This window comes from Oratosquilla oratoria, chromosome 23 (genome assembly GCF_046742065.1).
Source record: "Oratosquilla oratoria isolate Oo_2021 chromosome 23, ASM4674206v1, whole genome shotgun sequence".
In the NCBI taxonomy this organism is placed as follows: domain Eukaryota; kingdom Metazoa; phylum Arthropoda; class Malacostraca; order Stomatopoda; family Squillidae; genus Oratosquilla; species Oratosquilla oratoria.
In genome coordinates this window covers 16,927,146-16,944,624 of record NC_134799.1, presented here as the reverse complement: position 1 = coordinate 16,944,624, position 17,479 = coordinate 16,927,146, and the positions used below count along the sequence as shown (strand labels likewise).

General features: G+C 39.6%; 1 protein-coding gene across 1 annotated transcript; it reads left to right on the top strand.

The window, feature by feature from the left end:
- The first annotated feature begins 382 nt into the window (after nucleotides 1-382).
- Rbm13 (RNA-binding motif protein 13) lies at nucleotides 383-16,930 on the top strand. The gene is made up of 8 exons (XM_076206793.1): nucleotides 383-494; nucleotides 2,810-2,856; nucleotides 7,165-7,308; nucleotides 8,819-9,001; nucleotides 10,256-10,385; nucleotides 11,314-11,493; nucleotides 11,661-11,765; nucleotides 16,622-16,930. The coding sequence occupies exons 1-8, from the start codon at nucleotides 480-482 to the stop codon at nucleotides 16,865-16,867; spliced, it is 1,050 nt and encodes a 349-aa protein (XP_076062908.1). The 5' UTR covers nucleotides 383-479; the 3' UTR covers nucleotides 16,868-16,930.
- Nucleotides 16,931-17,479: the final 549 nt, after the last annotated feature.

Genomic DNA, 17,479 nt, shown 5'->3' with positions numbered 1-17,479 from the left:
ATTTCCATCAGGAATACCATTAACTCGGAAGCCATTTATTATAGTTATACCTTTCCAATTATAAAAAGTGTCAACTTCTAACATCAAAGAAAATTAACGTATCTATAATGTTGTTGAAAATAATTTTAAAACCATAGAGTATATAGAACTATATGGTTGTTTCCAGCATAAATTTAAGGTATATAAAATAAAAGTTTGGCGGTCAAATTGCTTTAAATGTTCTAATACGTATATTAGTAGAATACTTTTTATTAAATTATATTCTTATTTTTAGTTTCTACATTAACGCAGTAGTTTTTGTGTTATTTATACACAACTTGTACATTTAGATATTTAATTGAACAAAATAAGTCGAAAATTCTAATTTATATTTTTCTAAATATACTGTCCCGCTGACTTCGACTGTAAACAAAACATCGTGGTGTGTGTTGCAATGGTGCTTAGGAGTGCAGTAGTGTACAACATTTATCTATAACAAAATGCAGAGTGACGACGTAAGGGTTTTATTATTGTTGTTATATGGCTTTCAGAGTTATTAGTTATAACGACCCAATTGTAATAAGTATTTCAAATTTATTTTCTTCAAAATATGGAATTGTGCTGGTTCAGCCTAACCATGGCCCATGGCCATGCCCATGGCCATGCAGATTCGAAGTTTATTGTACCACCTGTCCTGTGTTGAAGATTGAGGGAATATAAGATATATATAAAGATTACAGGGTCGAAAGCAAATTAAAGATGTCTATTAAAATATGTAGATATCACAGGGTCGGAAGCAAATTAAAATGTGTACTTTTAAAGTACACATACAAAGTACAGCCACATACAAAGTACAGCCCGCCGTCTATGATCACTGGTGGTATGGATCAAACTACACTCTTTTAAGTTTCTTACTATTGTGATATTAGTGTAATAGACAGCATATAGTTGAATTATTTCAACTATTTTCTTTAAAATGTGTTACGTCATAACTTCTCTTTGGTCAAATTACATGAAAATCACACATTTTAAAGAAAACAGTTGAAATAATTCAACTATATGCAGTCTATTACACTAATAACACAACAGTAAGAAACTTAAAAGAGTGTAGTTTGATCCATACCACCAGTGATCATAGACGGCAGGCTGGACGAATCGTAGCTGTGTGCGGTAATTTTGCAGAGGATAAAAACGTAACTTCTCTTTGATCATATTACATGGAAATCACACATTTTAAAGAAAATAATTCAAATAATGCAACCATATATATATAGGTGTGCATTTGAGCAAAAACTGTCCTTGTTTGGGTTTTGTTGGTTTGTTCGGATTTTATCGGTTTTGTTCGGTTTCGGCAATTAGTGAGACCGTGTATAACAGTGATTTGAGATTGATCAGCTATTTTCACTTATTGTAGATTATAGCCCTTCATACAGATTGTTGATTATAATCCATCATACAGTTGTGATTGGAAAATAATTTTTTTATTTTCAGGATGAGTCAGAATAAGGTTTGATAATTGCATAGATAGAAGTGTTGGTGACAAGAACGTTATTATGATTATTTTTGGCAAAATAATATCCACCACCAACATAAACTGTACACCATATTTTTTCAGCCAATACCATAGTCAATTGAACATGTTGGATTAGTATTGTCATTAATAGATTGATTGAATTTTAATTGTTAGCTAATATTTGGCAAAAGTGTTACCTGATTTAGTCTAACAAAACTACTAAAATAAGCTAAGGATGTTGTCACTGAAATATATACAATGACATGCTTTGGTTATGTCAGGAAATAGACCATAATGGAATGTCATGTTTGAGTATTCTTGTTATTTCCTTTTTATCACCGTTGATTATAAATACAACATTTTGGAATTTCTAGTCAATATTCAGCAAGTATCCCAACCAAGCATAATTGAATCATGTAAAAGTCTCAAAGACTGCAGAATCATGTGCATTGAAATTGAGTATGATACAAATTATTAGATTGTTTATAGCTGGGAACATTGGCAAATATATTTGCACAGGTCTAGAAGCAGCTTTGTGGCATATATTGTGGTCAATTATAATTGCATTTAGTTTTAATGAAAACAATATTTTCCAGTGTTCTACAGTATGTGTATAGACTTTTGTTCTATGGATTTTGTGTGTTTAAGGTCAATTGAAGTCAAGAATAGCAATATTCTTTTTCTATCCTAACTTTTCCATAAGCTAATATATTTGATTAAAAGTCATCTGTCCCCAATTACTTCTGCAATAGCCATGTGATGAAAATAACCTGGTATTCAGTAGTCACTTCAGTGGAAACTGTGATTTCATATTGCTAATGACTACTGTAACCATGTAGTGAGCGCTGAAACTATTGGTTGCTTTAAGAAAATGTTAGACAACGTTAGGGATAGGAATGACAGGTGGTCAAGGACATGGAACTGCCTAGTGTAGGCCTTATGGTCTCTTGCAGTCTCCTTCATTCTTATGTTCTGATGATGATTTCAGGGCTGTACCCATGGGGGAGGGGGCAACTGCCCCCACTGGAATTTTTCAGTTTTTTAATTATCAGTTTCTGGTAACTAGCCCCACCAAATTGGTACAGTACTGAATCGGTAATTTATATTGGTAGCTTAGTTCTCGCTTATGAGTACCATTGATTAGGCTCCTTCAGGGCTTGTTTTTTCATTGATGTATACCAGTGTTACCAATATATATATATATATATATATATATATATATATATATATATATATGTTTATTGATTTATATTATGTTGTGTAATAGAATATATATGTGCATAAAAGTATTGAATTCTATACTTTTCTTCATTTCAGGTCACATGGAGTATCATCAACAAAAGTTTTTGTTCATTTAAGATTCAGTAAGTGTTGCCATTATCATTGCTTTTGAAATATTATGTAATTTGTATTTAGTGACTTAAATGATATATATATATGCACATACATATACATTATTGTCTGTTGGACCTGTCTCATAGGACAGAAGTCCTTAAATACTGGGTATCACATGTTATAACATATGACCAACTTACTTTACTTTATCTGTCCTCTTGTACCAGCTTGGGCATCAAGGGGAGAAAGAGTTTTCTGTATCTGGCAAGATGGACGGCTTAGATGGGTGGAATGTTGTAGGTCTTCAGGGTTTCTTTCACACCCTCAATCCAGGTCTTCCATGGTCTTTCTCTTGACTTCAACCTGATATTTTCTTATTGTATGCTTTTCTGGTAAGTTGGTGAGGTGCCATGTATATGACCAACACCCAACAAATTATGAGCTCACTGAACCTACATAGAACAGTGACAGGCACAGGATTTGAACAACAGAAAGAAACACTTATCATTATATGCAGGGTGACCCATAAATTCTGTCACAAAGTTTTAATTAAATAATTTGTCAGATCTCAACCAATATATTTCAGATTTTGTATACATGTTCACAACATCTCCAGCAGTGTACAGCGAAGAATTATTCAATGAATCCACCATGTTTCTTTATGACAGCCCTAAACCCACCAGGCACTGCCTCAACAGCAGCACAAATTACTTCTGATATTTTGTCCCACTGATGCTCCAGAGACTTCAGAGCCGCTACTTAACAGTGAGACTTTGCACATGCATTGGCTTCCAAGATGGACCAAATGCTGAGGTCCATTGGCTTAAGGTCGGGACTTGAGGGAGGCCATTCTTCCTTCAACAAGAAATCTGGGATGTTGTCACGAAGCCACCTCTGAATCCTGCTGACAGTGGGCAGGTGCTCCATATTGCTGGAAGAGAAATGAGCCATCGCTGAATAATTATGGCTCAGTTGCTTCATAACAGGCTTAAGGATAAGTTCTTTGTAGCTCACAGTTCTGATCTTCACTCCTTCAGGACCAAAAACAAGAGGAATTTTGCCTCTTAAAGACACTCCAGCCCAGACCATCACCGATGACGGTTTTTGTGTGCCGTAGACATTTCTAGCTTTCTCTGGACATGACTGATGATTTTCTGCAATAACCCAGTCATTTTTGCTGTTGTGAGCTTCTTCGACAGTGAAGAGTTTTTCGTCTGTAAAGGGAAAGTTTTCCAGGCCACAAGTTTCGAGCCATTCAAGCAGTACCCAACTTTGAGCAAGTCTCTTCTCCTTTGAAGCAATTGTTAAGCTGTGACCTTTACTGCATTTCAGTGAAGCAAGTCCCAAGTCAGTTTTTACGATTCACCTCACAGATGGTCTCGAAACATTTGCCTCTGCAGCCGTCTTTCTCATGGAGCAACATGAATTTCTTGAAATCCTGGACCTGATCACTTTCTTGAGCCTGGAATTCCAGACTGACCTGGGATGTCCACTTCTTGCATGATCATAAATGCCACCTGTATCAACCTGAACCAATTGATAGTTCAATAGATGACCCTTCACTTATTTTTTGGCCAATTGAGATGATTCAAAATCTCTAATACAGACTTGCCAGCTTGATGTAGCTCAATTATTGCTGAATGTTTATGTTCCATACCAGTATCTGAAAGTAGAAAAATGGCTCTTTAATATGTATAGGAATAATAAAATACATATTTTAATGTGAACACAACCCTTCAAAGAATGTGACAGACCTTATGGATCACCCAAACAATTTAACAGAACTTCTGGGTCAAGTATACTTAATTATGCATCCATAACACAGGCAGAAGTTAAGAAAGCAAACAAGACAGCCTACTAACAGCACAGACTGAAGCATTAAGAAAAAGAAGAGGCTATACTAAAATAACATGAATGGAACATTTACATTCAGAAATAGATATTTGTACCATAAAGCAGCACTTGATAATGTTAGGCACACCATTCTAGGAAGAGCCCTGAATCCCACCTGTCCCTCACTCCACATCACACAAATACAACCTACTAAATGCATTATAAAAACAACCCCAGCAGTTTTCTGTTTAGACATATATAATAGCCTTTCAATGCCCACACATTGCATATACAGGTAGTTCTCGTTATATGCGGGGGTTCCGTTCCGCGGACCCCCCGCATATAACGAATTCGCATATATCGAACTATTGAACCTATGGGAAAAAGGGGGATACGTTCTCAACTCGGATTGATTTTTTTTTTTTTTTTTTTTTTTTTTTTTTTTTTTTTTTTTTTTTTATTTTATTTTATTTTTTTTACATATTTTATTTTGGCAAAGGGCTTACATACTGCATCTCATATATGTTTACATACATTTTAGCACAAGGCAATGGATTAGGGGCTGACATGTAAGTATTAACCTCGGGAAAAGACGCTACCGTAAACATCACTTATTTCGCCAAGCGTATTTTCTTCAGCTGTTTGAAAAATCAGTCTGTTTACAATTCACATTTCAGACTGCTTGCTACGCTTAAACTGACTGTTGATGTGCTCTGGAGATACACAGGCAGGCTTACTGCTTAGAGTTTATCCAGTGCGGAGAATAAACGATAATTCTTGCAGAGAGTGAAAATTGACGAAATTAATTGGGGCAGTAATAAGTATAAAAAATTAATTTGTTTGTGAAAAAAAGAATTAATTTGTGTATCAAAAAAGCTTAATTACCTGCAGAAAGACAATGGTTTGGCCTATGAAACAAGAAGGATGCCTAAGACGATGCCGTCTGTACAGCTGCCGGTGTTGTTGTTGTGATAACGCCGCAGTGATGCCAGCTCTACCTAGCTGATGCAGCCAGTGTTACCACACGGCTTTATGCGCACCAACTTCAAATATATGATAGGTATTTTGAAAAAAAATAATCGGCCGCGACTATTTTTTTTTTTTTTTTAGGTCAAATCGCATATCTTCGAATATATCCCCGCACATATCGAAAAGTGGTGCAAATTCTTGAATCGCATATACGCGAATTCGCATATATCGAAGTTGCATATATCGAGAACTACCTGTATATGAAAATATACTCTGATCTCAAAGGCCTGTTCCCATAAGAGGGTGGCCATGTCAAAGTGCACAACCAGATTATACACAAAACCCATTTAATTATCCCTCAAATCTCAGCACCTCTGGGATGAAGGGTTGTCCCTGGCCTCTAGTTTCAGTGCTTGGGGCATTGGCAATGCAACAAGCCTCAACTCTTCAGTAGTAGGGCTCAACTGCCAAAGCTAGTTTGCCCCCACTACTTATCACATGATGACCCCCCTCCACATCCTCTTAGAATAATTTATAAAGCTGATGAGGATGACCCCTTGAGCTTCATCATCCCTTCATTCATTCATTTCTCTCGTATCCACCCTCTTTCCTGCTACACAACCTGTCACCCAAGCCACACACTGCTTGGACAGATAGTGTAGGGAAGAAGAACAACGACCACACAGAAACATATTTACACCCAGACAACTAAACAAGCCCAAAAGAAAAAAAAAAAATGCTACTCCAACAACAATCCCCAGATATAAGTGCCACTGAGAAAACCTTCACACACCATACAAGAACCACAATAGTATGCCTGCACTTGGGCATACAAGTGCCCTTGAGACAGAACTGTCACAGGATAGGCCTGGTCACAGATTCCTGTGTCACTAATGCAACTGTCCCACAGAAGACTTGGAACATTTGTACTACAATGCTCCACAGTGACTATCCCCAGACATACAATGTCTCTTTTCTAAGTGACTCATGGTCCCACTCCAGAGGCTTTTCCTGGTTTCCTTGAGGCTGCTGGTCTTCTGTAAGAGAGATCAGGGGCAGCAGATGGATTGATTGATCTTTCCTGCTCAACAGACAATGTGTCCGGTCATCTTCTCAATTTCATTCCATATACTTGTTTTCCACATTTTACCAGTCTTCATTCATAATTTTTATGTGCTCAGATCTCCTGAGCACTGTATGATCAACCATGTCCAACAGTTCCTTTCCCATCTGTCTTTGCCTCACCAGAACATTTCTCACACTAACCATTCTTGTGACACCAGTTATATTTCTTAAAACCATTCAGACTCTTCCTCTCTGTCTCCCTTATATTCTATCTCTGATCCATTACAATGCTATGGGTACAATTGCTTTTTACATAGCCTCTTTGCATTCATTCCCAGACACTTGTTTCTCGTAACACTTCATTTCACTCACTTCCTTTACTCCATAATTCACTGCCACACAATTATGTGTTTTTATAGCTATGTTAAAAAGATGCCTATGCTGTACTCACAAATGCAATTTTTTTACAGAACCAAAAGCCAGAGGTTTTGTCGCAATGAATACAACCTAACAGGGTTATGTAGTCGCAGTTCATGCCCCCTTGCCAACACACAGTATGCCACTGTACGTGAAGAGAATGGTATCTGCTATCTTTATATTCGCACTGCAGAAAGGTAAGGGAAAATAGTAAGGTGACATGTACATTTGTGTACAACAGTATCTTGAATTACATACAGTTAGTGATTGCTGATGAATCTATCCAAAGAACCACCATGTGAGGATGGAGCCTTTATTATTACAGTGTTTCACTTGTCAGTCTTATCAGGTATGTAGCTGTAGCACACAAATCACTCAGAATTGATAGGACCCGTGGAGGGGGGGAATGGGAAAGGTTACTGGGGCTGAATTTATAAAAGATCCTAACCCCAAAAGTCTTTTATATATTCGGACCCAGAATGAATTTCATACCTGTAAATCCATGATTTATGAAAAAAAGATCATAAACTTTTGTAGAAAAAAAAAAATGTAAATAATAGTTTGTCTCTACACAATGATTGTACCATAACTAAGATGAGATTTATGTCTATAGATAGGAGATAGGATCTTTTATAAATTTAGGTCCTGGAACGTAGGCATGGATAAGGGCCTTCCCCCCCCCCCATGCTCCTATTTATTCTCAGAGAATTGTGTGCCACAACTATGTACCTGATAAAGCTCAAACAAGTGAAACATTGCACTAATAAATGTTTATTCCTCACATGGCGCTTTCATTGCCCCGTGGCCTTCAGTATTTACTTTAGTGTTAGACATCATCCGCCACTGCTTCAAGTAATGAAAAGGTGGAGGTAAGCCAGCTCTGGATGTCAGGTCCTGTTGATTGTCTTTGACCCAAGCAGGGTGGCAGGGGAAAAGGATGACCCTTTATCCACAAGGAGGGGTGGTGAAAGGGTTTGGATGAGTATGGGCTGGGTGTTTTCTTCAACTCACCCACCCCATTTCTTAGGAAGAGGACTGTTGATCTGTACGTAAATATTACAGGGCAGTCAACCCTTTATTGTGAAGGGTCTTGTTTATACAGTAGAACCTTGGTTCTTGACCACAGTCTATTCTAGAAAACTGTTCCAGTACCAGTATGGTCAAGGACCGAAATGAGTTTACTGATCTGCTGGATACAGCTTTATAGGTGTGATATTTTTCCCCAAAAATTTGAATTTTGCCTTTTTTGGCTGAACTGATTTGTTTGACTTGAGACGTTTGAGAACAGAGGTTCTACTTTTTGTTTTTGGCTGGCATAAAGAGGCACCATCCAAGCCCTTTGTAAGAGAGGGAGTCTGTTATGTAATATTTAAAGTTGTAATTTTTGTGTCTGTGTTTTGTAGCATTGCTGCTGACCCAGAGCAGTGGGTGGAATACAGGGATGACCTCACATTCACAAGGAGCTAAGATGAAAGGAGGGAAAGGGGTGGTGGATGGGAGTAGAATGGGTGTGTGCCTTTTGACTTGGCTACCTCCCATATAAGAGGGAAAAAGCCCTTGGTATATAGATAGAGGATACAAAGTCCTATGTAAGGGGCACCATCCTAGCCTTCTGATAGGTGGAGGAGTTTTTGATGTTAAACCATATCATATAGATAGACAGATTCATTTAGTTCAGTAGTTAACATTTGTCCTTTTTGTCCACAGGGCCTTCTTTCCAGCCAAACAATGGGAAAAAATTAAGCTCTCTAGGAATTTTGTGAAAGCTCTTCAACAAATTGACGAAAACTTGGTATTTTGGAAAAAATACTTCAGACAAAAATGTCGGCAGCGGTTTCTGAAGATCACGCAGTATTTGACACGCATGAGGAAGTTGAAACTCCGAAGACAGTAAGTGTACTTTTGGTTATGTAGGATAATATGCCATGTGAAATAAATGTTATGGATATGGGAATGTGAAAACAGTGGGGTATAGGTTTGTAGGTAATATAAACACAAAAGTATGTTGCTGTCTTGTATATACTTGTGTTTGAAATGTGGTTCTTTCTTTTTATCACCCGTTTGTAATGTAAACATTCATTTTCATTATCTGTGACTTCTTGAAGTAGGTTTACATGGAACATAGGACTCCTCCCCTGCAATAGGAGTACATAGGACTCCTCCCTTGCAGTAGGAGTACATAGGACATAGGACTCCTCCCTTGCAGTAGGAGTACATAGAACATAGGACTCCTTCCTTGCAGTAGGAGTACATAGGACACTGGTCACAGCTAAAGGTCTAAGGGCCACAGTTGTTTTATGTAAGGGATTAGTGATGCTCACGGGCCAAGCTGGTAAGAGCATCATTACTTGTGGCTGAGGATGAGGTGACAGCAGTTCAAACTATGGCATGAGCGAGTTGGACCAAGGGTGTGGTTCAATAGAATCTACGCTACAAAGTCCTCTGAAAGTGGCACCATCCTAGCCTCCAGATAGGGGGAATTCTGTTATGTTAAACCAAATCAAGCACTTGCTAGTGATGATCCTGCAAGAGGGATGGCACAAAGAAATTTCTCCCTATTTGCCATTTTCAAAAAACACCAACTCTCACATCCCTCTAGAGCTGCAACCCTGAGGGGCTACATTCACTCACTAAACCAAACATTTTTGTCTCAACTTTAGTTGTATTTTTACAAAAAAAATTCTCTTGAGGAGAGCCAACAACCAGCAACTGCTCCCCTACTACCACAACAGTGATGATTGATTTGGTTTAATGTCACAGACTTCCCCCTATTGGAAGGCTAGGACAGTCCCCCTTACAGTGGACTTTGTAACATGGAATTTAATGAACAATTACCTTAGTTCAACTTGCCCCGAGTGGGATTCGAATCGTCATCGTCTCGACCTTCACTGCAAGTAATGACGCATTAACCTGCTTGGCCAACGAGCATCCAACAATATAGGAACACAGTCTAGACACAGTTCAAAGAATTTTCCTCGAGAGATCTGTGGGAGGGCCCAAGGACTGGTACCTGTTACTGTGGAGCTGTGGGTTTCCAGTACATAAAACTCTAGGCAACAATTATTTTGATCATTAGTTTCTTATTGATTGATTGATTTTTTTTTTTTTTTTTTTTTTTTTTTTTTTTTTTATCCCTCTCCATAGAAAGAAATTGGTACCCATACAACGGAAAGTGGACCTTCGGATTAAGAGAAGAGAAGAAAAGGCCCTGGTGGCAGCAAAGCTGGATAATGCCATTGAAAAGCAACTCTTGCAGCGGTTAAAGGATGGAACGGTAAGGATCATAAAGAGATATGTGTGAATGCCTGAGGGCTGTTGCTAGCCAATGTTACACTATGGGTTTTCATTAAGTGAAACTTAGGCACCAATGATATAATTATTATCCTTTTTGGAGTGGATGAAGAGTGGGGTTGCCATGTAAATGAAGCTGTGGGGATAAACCAGCTCTGGCTGTCAGGCCCTGTTGTAGAGGTGCTGTGTCTTGCTGCATTGACTGAGTAGTGTGATGGGAACTGGGAATACCCCTCATCCACAAGGTGCTAATATGGGGTTGGCAGTGAATGGATTATGTAGAGTATGTGTATCATTTTGACAAATGGAAGTAAGCTCCACCGCAAGGACTCAAACCTTTGCCTTAATGACTGCTTATTATGAAGCAAAGACGATAGCCTTGAGCCAGCCAGGCTGCACAAAAGGCTATCATTTTTGCTTCATAATAAGCAGTCATTAAGGCAAAGGTTCGAGTTCTGGTGGTGTAGCTTATTCCCCTATGTACAGTATGTATTATTATTATTAGGGACTGTTTTGAGTTCATGATTAAATTAATCCCTCTTGTATCCAAGGACACAAAATCTAATCTTGCCCATATCAGCTGCAGCTTCAAACCAGTAAGAAATATACTCAGTGCCCCCCCCCCCTCCTTTTTTTTTTTTTTTAAGTACTTATTTGTATTGCATATTCAAGTATTGTGCAAGATATTTAAGATGTGTATTTATGTTTTATACTGTATTTTTTACACAATGTATATATCTTCAATGTGTAAGATGAAGTGATGACTTGAGTTCATTTGGTTTGGGGTGGGTCATTGCACCATATCCAGGATTTTCCATATCTGGGTGTCCCTTTGGCTCCGTTAACCTGTATGTAAGAGGGATTATTATACTTTATTTCGTGTAAGTGTTGAATTTTCTTTTCTTTTCTAGTATGAAAGAATCTACAACTTCCCACAAGAAGCTTTTGATGTGCGCATTGAAGAAGAGGAGGAGGAAGAAAGTGAAATTGAAGAGGTTGAAGAAATGGAAGAAAAGGAAGAGGAAGTGGAAACAGATGAAGATGTTGAAGGAGAGTTAGAGAGAGAAGTTTTGGCACAAGAAAGGGCAGAGGTAAGATAAATATTACAACGTTAAAGTTTGCAAAAGCAAAGATTTTTTTCTCTCTTTCTCCGTGAGTTCACTACATGGTGTTAGCATTGTGAATGGTTGCAGTCATTGTCAGACCTTTTAATTCATCACAAGAACATAAAAGAAAATGTTTCTATTCATCTTTGCAGGAAGACTCGGACTCAGAAGAGGATGATGAAGATGATGACTATGAAAGTGATGAAGAACGGGAATTTATAGCAGATTTTGATGAGAGTGATGAAGAAGACTTAGAGGTGAGTATATTAACCTATGTAATTCTTAAAATGAGCGTGTGGAAAATGGTTTTGTATGGATGATGCTGTGAAGTATGCAAGGGAGTGGATGGGGATGGTGGGGTGAGGGAGTATGTGTGAATATTTTGATGTAACCCAAAGGGACTTCTCCCTGTCTTCTCTTTTTCTTCATGAGAGGACAGTGGGGGGCGGGTTGCTGATTAAATGAAGCAGCTTTGCTGTGGATGTGTTGTGTCTTATGGCACTGCTTCTGACCTAGGGCAGTAGGCAAGATGCAGGGATGACCTGTCATCCAGGAGGAGCCAAGAAAAGAGGGAGGGAGGGAGGGGTGGTGAATGGGAGTGGAGTATGTAGGGATGAAATGGGTGGGAGTGGATTTATGCCTTTGACTTTGGCTACCTCCATTGTAAGGGGGGGGGGGAAGCCCTTAGTATATGTATATAATTATTAATTTAATTTTGTCAGTTCCCGTGTAGATGTCTCCTTATAATAGATGTTATTTTCCCTGATTTTCTTTGTATTACATCTTCATCTACGTATGTACCCTAACTTTCTGAGAGATAAATGGATGTTGTAGGTATGGTGTGATAAGATAATGTAGGAATTCTATATACTTATGCCGTCCATGAAAGTATAGCAAATTTTACTATGAATTTACTTGCTCCTGCAATTTGCTGAATACACTCCATAATCAGCAGCCAGAGTGTATTCATTATTTTTTTCCATTCATGTACACATGAAGTATCCTATCTTCCCATATATATTTTTGTCTCATTATGACACAACAGTGTAGTGGTACCATTCTCAAGTGCTAATTCAATGATCCAAGTTTAAGTCCTGTCCAGGGATGAAAATTTAAGCATCACTGCACAGAGAGCTTGCATTCCAACTCTGGGTGGCAAGGCATTGGGGAGGGGGGGTAAAGTCACAGCATTACTCAGAGCTCTCATCCTGAGGGTAATAGTTGTCAGTGACAAGTCCAGCATGTGATCCAAGACTGTGGTGAATCATACATGTAAACACACACACACACACACCTGTGTAAGGGGGAAAAAGCCTTTGATGTATATATATATATATATATATATATATATATATATATATACACACATACATATACCAAGGCTTTTTCCCCCTTCCAAGGGAGGTAGCCAAAAAGGGAAAGGCATAAAAACACTCCCACCCATTTCATCCCTAAATACACTCCACACCCCTCCCACCCTTCCTCTCATCTGAGCACCTCCTGGATGACGGGTCATCCCTGCACCCTGCCCCCCCCCCAGGGTCAGAAGCAGTGTCGCAAGACACAGTACATCCACAGCCAGGCCGCGTCATTTAATCGGCGTCCCCCCCTCTCCGTCCCCCTTTGCATTATAAGGCGAGGACGGAGAGAGAAATCCCTTCGGGCTGCGTCAACAATTGACTCACACAGACTACCCCACCCCCCACCTCCCCGCCCCGTCCTCCTCAATGCAGTCACAACATCATCCATATACAACCATTCTCCACACTCTCCTCTGTCTTCCGTCCTCCTCCCTTCCTTCCTCAACAGACATTCCCCTCTTCCCCAAAGCCCCCTTCACCCCATCCATTCCATTGGGTCCCCATCCTAGGACGTCCCCTCATGTTCACTCCCTCCACATCTGCCTTCCATACCTCTTTTACTAGTCTTTCTTCACTCATTCTTTCCATGTGTCCAAACCTTCCTAATATTCTTTTCATCAACCCTATCTCCCAAATCCTTTTTCACCCCTGTTCTCCTCCTCACCTCCTCATTTCCTCACTCTATCCAGCCTAGTAACCCCCACCATACTTCTCAGACACCTCATCTCAAACACATTTCAAACTCCTTCTCTCTTCTTCTCTTATGTTCCACGTTTTCTGCCCCATACAGTGCTGTTGGCACAATCACTCCTTCATACAGTCTCCTCTTCGCATCCATTCCCAAATGTCTATTCCTCATTACACTCTTTAAACCACCAAGGGCATTACTCGCTTCTCTCAATCTACATTCTACCTCCACCTTCACTCCACCTTTTCCCTGCTACACTTGCACCCAAGTATCAAAAAACTATCCACTTCCTCCAGTCGCTCTCCCTTAATGTTCACTTCCAGTCTACTGCCACTTTCACCCCTTGTACATCTCATCACCTTACTTTTACCCACATTTATCTTTAACTTTCTTCTATCACATACTCTCCCAAACTCTGCCACCAGCTCCTCAATCCCTCCTCTGACCCTGCCACAAGCGCAGTGTCCGTCCGCAAACAACAGGCTGGCTCACCTCCCACTTTTCTCCATTTTTCTTTAACCATCTCCAATCCCTGACTCACTACCCTACATTCACCTCTCGCACCCACCCCATCCATGTATAAGTTGAACAGCCAGGGCGACATAACGCATCCTTGTCGAAGTCCCACCTTTACTTCAAACCACTCACTACTCTCTCCATTTCTAATCCTAACACATGCTCTACTACTCTCATAAAAACTCTTGACAGCTCCCAAAAGCTTTCCTCCTATCCCATAAATCTGCATAACCTCCCACAGTGCCTTTCTGTCTACCCTATCATAAGCCTTTTCCAGATCCATAAAAGCCCAAAAGACATCCTTCACCTTTCCTATAGCTTTCTCACATATCTGTCTTACCACAAAGATCTGATCTACACAACCTCTACCCGTCCTAAATCCACACTGTTCCTCACCAATTACTCCTTCTGTTCCTCTCCTAATCCTCTCAATTAAGATCCTCCCATAAGCCTTCCCTACTACACTCAACAGGCTAATCCCTCTGAAATTACTACATTCACACTTGTCCCCTTTTCCCTTGTAAAGAGGAACTATACAGGCACTTCTCCAGTCCTCCGGTACTCTACCCTCTCTCTCCAGCAAACATTAAATAACCTCACCAACCAGTCCACCATCACTGAACCTCCTTTTTTCAGACATTCTGCATGGCATCCATCCAGACCAGGTGCCTTACCTGCTTTCATCATCTTTTACAACTGCCTTCACTTGCAGCTATCTTTCCTTCCCTATCCTCCTCAACATTCAGCAACTCCCTCAAATATTCTGCCCTATCTTCCCTCACTGCCATCTCTTCCATTATCATCTCTCCATCTGTACCTTTTACCTTTTCTTCCCTACTTGATTCGCCTCCTCTTCCTCTCTTAATTTCTTTCCAAAACATCTTTTTCTTACTTTCAAAATTTTCTGTCATACTCCTACCCCATTTCACATCTGCTCTCCTCTTTGCCTCCTTTACCTTTTGCTTTACTTCTCTTTTCTTTTCTTTGTACGTCTCATATGACTCCCCTGTCCTCTTTTGTAACCAATCTGTGAATGCTCGCTTCTTCTCTTCTACAACCTTCTTTGTTTCCTCATCCCACCATTCACTACCCTTTCTTCTATTTCCCCCTGTCCTTCTTGTTCCACACACCATCCTTGCACACTTTAAGACTCCCTCCTTGAACCATCCCATTCCTCCACACCCATCTCTGCTCTATCCTTTACTCCCTCCCACTCCTTCAGCTTCTTTTCGTACTCCTTCTCCTTTTCCTTTGCATATATGTATATGCTGTCCATTGCTTGTGTGCATTGCTTGAAAGATGCAGTGTTAATGATTAAGGGGGTCAAGATAGGTCCTGGTTATTAGTCTGTATCTCTGTTTCTTGTGAGTCTCTTTCAAGAGAGACCTGGGGCAACAGTTTGATGATTGGTCAAGATAGGTCACATGCCTTTCACGAAGATTTATAGAGTAATTTAGTTTGCTGTAAGAACAAAAGAAAGAGCCCCATCTTTTATGGAAAGGGTTAGAACCGAAGAGCCTCTAGAAAACTGACTGCAACCACTGGCTGGATGAAGTGCCAATCCATGGGTTGCATTCCAGTAGGGTTGAGAACATGTGCAGGCTTTGTCTCAGGAAGGTGAGTATTTCCACCTGATGTAGAGGGACAGTATGTGCTGCCACATGTTGGAAGGAAGGGACAGGCTACAGAGACAGCTATGTGGCCACTGGCAGGATTGAAAAGGACAGGCTACAGAGATGGGTATGGGTAGGTTCTTCCAAGAATTAAAAATACAGTTTACAAAGGTGGATGCAAGAGCATGGGAATCTGACAGGAAGAGAGCATTTCAAAATATGGTGAAGGATTGTTGATCAGGAAAACATTGAATGAATTATGTATACCCAATTTCTGGGAAGAATGTGGACAATGATCTTCAAACTGTTCCAAATTCATTAAACCCTTCAGTATTTTACCTTAAACTGAAGAGGAATTTGTACAATGTTATCCAGGACTAAATATCTAAACATGGTAGCAAAGGGGTTCTTTGAAATAATTACCTGTATGGTGTCAGCCTCAGCTGAATAAAATCACCTGGCATTAGCCCAGAAAAAGATTCAGTGATACTACAGGAGAGGGATTAAGCATCGTAGTATAGTCTATTGGTGTATCAGTAGGAGAAGAGCATTGAGTGCAGAATTAGATTCCTAAGGTGTGTTGTGTCTGGGATGGGACATTTGTATAAAAATATTCCATATATGAAATAAGTAGTGTTTTGTGTGTTAGTCTTTGAGTAATAGAAATATTTAGTTGAGTAATAGAAATATTTAGTTGAAGTGTGAGTGATGCCCAGAAATCAGCTAAAAGAAGTACTCACTAAAAATAAAAAAAAATAAAAAAATCAAATCTCCATTGGCAAAAGGATTAGGAACTTGTGACCTCTCCATGTCCCCACAACTTAGCCACCTTAGGATACTTGTCCCTTTTCAGGTCATGATTTTCTCTCCTTTTTCTTCATCTGTGAAGCTACAGCTTTCACTTTGTCTTATGCTGATTGGGTTTGATTTTCAAGGATGCTGTTGGACGACTTTCAAGTAATCAAGAGGAAAGTGACAGCGACCAAGGGAACTTTGTTGATGATGGTTCTGATGATTCCGATTCTGATGAGGATGCATCTCCCCCTGGAAAAATCAACGGCAAGAAAATGTCATTAAAAACCAAAAAGATCATCAAAAAGAAGTTGAAGAAGCAAAGACCGAAGGTGCAAGTAGAATATGAAGAAGTGGAAACGGATGAAAGAGTGAAGATAACTACTTGATAGGAAGTGTATATTAAAATGAAAATGGGTTTATTTGAACATAATAAAATTGAAGAGTTACTATCAGTTGCTTTAATTAATCATCCTGAAAGTTACTTGGATAAAGGAGAGAATGTCCTTTTGTTATGAATAAGTTATTCAGGGAAAGCATCCATTGAACAGACTTGTACTTGTTATTTTTCCCTAGACTGTCTGGCTAAGGAGTCCTGTCTCCCTAAGAAATGCCACAGATAGAACAGGGGTTCCTCACAAATCCCTTATAGAGTGTATATTGCGTTGTTGGCATGCATGATTGTGTACAATGCAGTCCTCCATAATGTGTTGTATAGTAATGGGTGAAGTGTTACATCCTGGACAGTTATCTGCAATGTGGTCATCCAGCATCTGGTAACCTAGAAGGGCTGGACATTAGCCGCATCACAGCCTTGCCCTCATCAGCTCCCTTCCAGGGTGAAGTTTGGGATTGAAGACTGTCCCAACTCTTGTCATACACTGACTTTAAGGTACAAGTTGTCACTCTTAACCTAGCTGCTTACTGAGGTGCACTGAAGTCCAGCCAACCACCATCAGGGACAAAACCTGCAACTCCAGATGAAGGTAATTGACTCTGAG